Consider the following 6,000-nt stretch of genomic DNA (forward strand, 5'->3'; position numbering starts at 1 on the left):
AGGTGTACTAATGGAACTTCTCTAAAATAAGCCCTGAGCATTTGGGGCTAACCTTCGTCTCCTGGATGGGGCAGACGTCATCGCTTCCTTCATTACATCCCATAATAATGCACAACAGAGACTAGAAAAGACAGATATCTCTGTTTATAGGGACAGAGGATATTTTGGGTGGCTCTTTAATCCACCTTAAAGAAAATGACAACAATAGGGCTCCTTAAACAGTACAGAGGAGGGGGGCCTAGAGGCTGCCATCGCCCCGACTGGTCTCCATTAGCAGAAGAACATTTCTGAGGTGAACCCTGGGACCTAGGGTGGGTTTCTGTGTTGAGTGGCATAAGCCAGTTTAGGGCAGTGTCGGGGACAGTGGTGGGGCTGGCCAAGCCGTCGGGAGTGTGGCCAGAGCTTACTGTCTAGAATATGGGGAGCGGTTAAGAAGGACGCGATCACTGACTTCTCCGAGGACCCAGATTGGCCCTTGGGCCCTCTGGAGTCCTCTGTCTTAGTTTTCTTGCTGGGGCTTTTGGCTTGAGGCAGAGCCTTTTCAACATTTTCTTTGGTTTTGGCCACTTTTCCAGGCCTAGAGACCATGGATGGTTCTGTGTGAGTTTTGCCTCTTATCTTGGGGCTAATAGACTGAAGAAAGGATTTCATCTTATTTTTCAAGCTAGCCTCTGGAAGAAGGCTGGGACCAACGTAAGCAGACGCTGGCATCATCCGCCCTGGCGAACCGTGACCTTGCCGGGTTTGGCCCTGAAAACGCTTTCCCTGGATTAGTGGGCGGTGGAAAGGCCTGTCCTGGAAGGCCTGGGAGAACACAGGCTGGGGGTGCCCAGCCATCCTTGCAGGTTCCGGGATGGCGCTTGCCTCCATTTGACTGCCTTGCATGTTGTGCTCAGATTCTGCCTCCATAAGGACTTCTGGAGGTGGATCTGGGAACTCCAGCTCAGGGGGCTGCTGGGGGCTGGACGGATGGATGTCCTCCAGACGCAAGCTCTGACCCTGTTGCGAGCAGCCTTGGGCTGTCCTGTGCTGCAACTCTGGCTGCGCATGTCCATCCTGCTGTGCTTTCTCACTGGCTGGGGAAAGCCCGAGACCTGGGTCCCCTTTTCCAAGGTCCCCCACTGCCTTGGGTTTCCCTGGTTCTTCCCTCTTCTCTGTCACTGTGGGGGCATGGGATGAGTACTTGCTCTTGACAGGCCTTTGGGGCTCAGGGCTAAAGGGTTCCTCTGGGCTGGTCTCTTCCCCAGAGGTCCCCATCTGAACTTGGGCCTTGATCATATTCCTGCAGACCTGTGAGGCCGTGGATCCCTCAGCAGCAGAACCATGGGGCACTGCTTTGGAACTAGGCTGCCTTTGCTCCTGGCATGCAGCAGCTGGCTGTTTTTTAAGGTGGGCCCTGTTTGCATCTGGGGCTGGAGGAGAGTCACATGAGGTGGGCTGTTCCTGTAGCACTGTGCTTTCTGGGATGCTTAGACTCCCATGGGGCTCCTGGATGGCTCCGCCCTCTGGGCTTGCTGCAGATGACTCTTCGCACTCGCTTGCTGTTAGAGGAATTCCCAACTTTATCTCCAGGACCTTTTTTTTCAGGTGGAAATTCAATCTCTCTAAGATCTCTGTGTTTAAGGAGCAGGGGCTCTCCAGGGCAGGCTGGCTCTCCAGAGGTATCTTCTCTGTCCTTCCTTCCACCTGTACTTCAGGCTGCAACTCTTCTGCAGTGTTGGCAGAGGCCTCACTGTCCTGAGTGCAGGGCTCAGGCACACTTGGACGTGGGTCTTCAAACAGGGTCGTCTGAGGTAGGTGTTCCTGTGGGCTTTGGACAGGCCAGGGCATCAGCTCAGCAACTGCAGGCTGATCAGCAGATGCTGCTTTAGAAGGGGCCACACAGTAAATGGCAGGCAGGCCTGACAGGAAGGCCAGGTACTTATGTCGCAAAGTTGTCTCCAGTTTCTTAATGGTTTCCTTGGATAGCGTCTGGGGCCGCTTACAGTGTTCAACGAGGGCACCGGGTAAGGCCTGCCTCTCCTCCTCAAGGTCCATTGGTTTCCAGGGAACAGCTTGGTGATGTAGGTCAGGGCTGTTTTCTGCCCCTAGATCCAGGGGCCGGCCTTGGAGAGTGTGTGGTAAGGAAGTCCTCGCTGCTCCACTCCTGGGAATCATCCTTTCCCAGGAGCTCTGGACACAGGCTGGGACCTTGCCCTCGTGGATCTGCCCGCACTTGGCATCCACATGGCTCTTCAACATGGCCTTTGCCTGGACAAACAAGTGCGGCATGTGGATTGACCCTTTGCCCATCCTGGGTGACAACCTGTCACCAGAGCCATCAGCCTTTGGGTCCCCTGGGATGCTGCTGCAGGACAGCTGGTCGGTGGAGGAGAGGAGCAGGTGAATGGATTGTTGGATCCTCTGAGGCAGTCCCCAGCGCAGGTAAATCAGCTGCTTCTGGAGATGGAATTCCAGCAGCCTGCGCGCATGCTCTGGGAGGAAGAAAAGGTCCCTGGTGAGGACTGAGAAGGACTTTGCTGGCCAGGAGGCTTTTAAAGTCTCGCGTGGCTTGGATTTATTGCAGGGCTTATAGTGTATGTGGCTCCGCACATCCGGAAACCCAGGGCTGGCAGCTGCTGGGCCCCACTGAAGCTGAAGCTGTCGTTGGAGAAGGTGCCATTCCAAGGTTTTACATTCAGCCAGGGTCAGAAATGGGACGCCCACCTGAGCTCCTTGCTGCTCAGACAGAGACTCATTTGTAGAACTTGATGAAGGGACCGGGGCTGCCGTAGGTGGAGTGTGGGTCAGCAAGGGGAAGGGTGGGGACTCCTTCAGGAGATGGGGATCTTTGCAGGAGGGTTTTAATGTGTCCTCGGAGAAACCCTGAGTGCCTAACAAGGTGGAGACCAAGGACTCACTGTGCATAGAAGGGAGGCCGCAGAATAACTGAATGAATTTCTTCTGAAGATTGTTCCTGGAGTCATGAGCCTGTCCCCCAGGCAGTAGACAGAGGTCACGTAGAATGTCATGGTTAAGAGTGAGTAAGGGCTTTTCCACAGGGTATTGGGTTTGTTCTGCGTCCACCTTGGACCACTCAGAAACCCAAAAGGTCTGGGTAGGTTGTCTGCCCATACATGAGTACCAGGTCTGCTGGGAAATACTCCCAAACCTGTGAATAGAGCCTTGAGAAGCATTATCCAGGATCAAGGAAGCCGGATGTTTATAGTCTGCCTGGAGATACGTTGGCGGGTCTGGCATAAGCTGCCTGAGGGACTCTTCTACGCGTCTGGGGAGCCCCCACCTTTGGAAATGCATCAATTTTTTCACATGTAGCTCAAGAAACCTTAACACTTCAGGACTGAGGAATGGCCGGGGGATAGTGGTAACAATAGACAAGGCCACAGGATGTGTGACATGAGTAACCCCTGGGCTCAGGGTTTGAAAAGGAAGCTGTGAATTCAATGCATGATGGTCCTGGATCTGGTAGGCACAGTTTAGATTGCTGTGCATTGTCTCGTCCTCACTCACTAAAACCACAGGCCCCTCGAGCCTTGAGGAAGCCACAGACTCTGAGACCATGGGCATGTCTGCCAGATGAAATTCCTGTCCTAGCTGGCGGTGATCAGCCCAGCATTGCTGGCCTCCACCTGCGTTAGTTAAGTGCTCTGTTAGTTGTGTTACTGGTTCAGTTCCAGATGCCAGTGGAAGCTGTCTGGAGTGCCCAGAGTAAAGCTTCATGTTCTGTTCAAAAGACACACTGGATATGGGCAACATCTCCAGACAGGAAGACCTCCGTGGCAGTCCCAGTAAAGCAGGGGACAGCTGGCTTTTCTCACTCTCCAGCAACTGCTGAATCTCTAGAGTTGCAGCATCACAGATTTGGCAGCAGGGATCTACACACAGGAACTGCCGCACATTTTCCTCACCAGGGAGCCAGCTTTGGCTAGGGAGAGAAAGATGGCAACCGTTAGTTAATGATGGTGTGGTATCTGCCTCCACGGGAGAGTGTGTCTGGGGATTGCTGTGTCTTTCCTCCAGTCCCACAAGTTCAGAGCCTACACTGTGGGAAACGAGGTCCTCATGGGAACCATTCAAAGTATGGGGTGTCCCCGCTGCTGTACCCAGAAACCCTTGGGAATCATTCATGCTCTCTAGAAACTAAGTAGAGATAAGATGGTGGGGTGACAGTATCCCAGCCACTCTCCCCCACCCCGAGGACAGACAGGAGGCAATAATAGCAGCAGGGTCCAACCAGACCCAGGGCTCTGCCCTTGAGAGGGAACAGCTGGACACAGTGTGCCACGGTGACTTCTTTGTGCGAAATCCACTCCCTTGACAACTAGTGTCTGGGTGCAGCTCCAGCGATGTCTGCCTTCAGGAAGTTTGCGTTAGCCTGGCCTGGAATGCAGAGCTGCTGAGACCCTCACATACAGACTGGGAGTGGGATGGCTCTTCCCTGCTGAGGCCTGACCCTCTGTGCCCTGGCGCCCCTCAGCTGGAGAAGCTGTTCCACGGTGCTCCTCCTTCCACCAGCTAGCCCTGCCCTCACCCTGCCCAGACCAGGCCAAGAAATCACCACAGTTCACACCACCCAGATCAAGAGGTCACCTTTTCATGATAGAGAGCAGCTCCCATGGCTTCTCAGCTTCTTCCTTGGAAAGTCTCCTGGCTGAGGAGGAATCAGGACACAGTGTTATCTGTCCTATAGGAATCTGAACAGTAAATCCTTAGCTCAGCAGGAGGGAGCTTAGCACTTAGACTCGGTGCTCTGGGACATGTGTTTTTGCATAGCACCACTATGAATACACTGTCTCCTGTAGGGATAATTAATGGCATGCTTATTTTATTGATAAACCTACAGATGAAATTATTTCATAGGGCCATAAACCTAGTAAACAGTTAAGGACATCTTAATTCCTCAATTCTTTTTTGTCAGGGGAGTAATCTTTGAACATTCTTACTTTCTGATTTCCCATCCAGAGCAGTCATTTGTAAATGTCACCAGTTAGTGGCTCTAGAGCCTCAGACGTTAGAGCCCTTGGCCCTGGGTGGGGTCACAGAGGAGAGAGACCATGGCGAGCTCTCCCCAGGGTTGGGGCAGGGGACATTGGACTTTACCTCTTGTCGCTGCATCTCTAGCCCTTTGCCTGACTTTTCGGTGACGCTTAAAGAGAAAAATGTTAGAATGTGAAGCTGGAACTGTTCTCTTTTTCATGTCCATGATTTGATACAGATCAGCTGTTCCTTTTCCTTTCATTATCTATGTGTAATTCTTACACTGCCTCCCCATTGTCTTTTGCCATGTTCCACCTCCTTTTCACCAGACTTTCCCTTCTTTATATCCTTCCGGTTTTCTTTGAAACTGATCTGAACTCTATTTCCTATCCAGCTACCAAGTGGCATTCTACTGGAGACTGTGGGCAAGACAGAAGCAAGAATCTGGCACATTATAGGATGTGCTCTAATATAAAATGCCTTCCGCATGTAAATGCACAACAAGCCAAACTACGAACTTCTCCTCTGCTGGGAGATCTGAGATCATATGACCTACTCCAACCAATGCAAAAGTTTTTGGTTTTCACAGGCCTCCCTACCCAGCGGCTCAGTGGGGACCCCTACCCAGCGGCTCAGTGGGGACCACAGGCCTCCCTACCCGGCAGCAGCTCCTTTTGTGCTGGCACTTCAATCTGCAGTAATTCTGTTGCACTTGCCAGATAATCAGGATAACACTGAAGATGTAGAAATAGACATATATGGAATAGTTACTATCCCACAGAAAGAACGTAGAGTTCAACATGGCCCAAACCTCATCAGCATGAGGTAACCAGCCATCCCTACTTCTAGGACACTCCGAGTCCTAGTGCCTAATATCTCCCAGGGCTGAGCCTTGCTGTGTCCACCTCACAGAGAATAGAATCAGGCCACCATACTGCATCACAAAGACCTCTATTCCGTACAAGAAGCTTCTGTGGTAATTCAGGGAGAGGGAGTGTGTTTCTCTTTAATGGTTATGTGCCC

At 52.2% G+C, this 6,000-nt stretch overlaps 1 protein-coding gene across 1 annotated transcript; it reads right to left on the bottom strand.

Annotated features, from left to right (window-relative positions):
* Positions 1–306: 306 nt before the first annotated feature.
* LOC132646066 (protein SPATA31F1-2-like) lies at positions 307–5,779 on the bottom strand. Its single transcript, XM_060378334.1, has 4 exons — positions 5,636–5,779; positions 5,101–5,146; positions 4,591–4,651; positions 307–3,925 (listed from the first exon to the last, which is right to left on the bottom strand). Exons 1-4 carry the CDS (start codon positions 5,777–5,779, stop codon positions 307–309), a joined length of 3,870 nt encoding a protein of 1,289 aa, XP_060234317.1.
* Between the last annotated feature and the right edge of the window lie 221 nt (positions 5,780–6,000).

Source organism: Meriones unguiculatus, chromosome 1 (assembly GCF_030254825.1).
Source record: "Meriones unguiculatus strain TT.TT164.6M chromosome 1, Bangor_MerUng_6.1, whole genome shotgun sequence".
NCBI classification, from domain to species: Eukaryota; Metazoa; Chordata; class Mammalia; order Rodentia; family Muridae; genus Meriones; species Meriones unguiculatus.

Excerpts from the sequence above, each read along its gene's own strand:
- LOC132646066 (XM_060378334.1), bottom strand. The coding sequence starts at position 5,779 with ATGTTGAACTCTACGTTCTTTCTGTGGGATAGTAACTATTCCATATAT. Across the intron at positions 5,147-5,635 it reads ACAAAAGGAGCTGCTGCCGG|CGTCACCGAAAAGTCAGGCA; the intron begins GTAGGGAGGCCT and ends TTTCTCTTTAAG. Across the intron at positions 3,926-4,590 it reads CTGCTCTCTATCATGAAAAG|CCAAAGCTGGCTCCCTGGTG; the intron begins GTGACCTCTTGA and ends TTCTCTCCCTAG.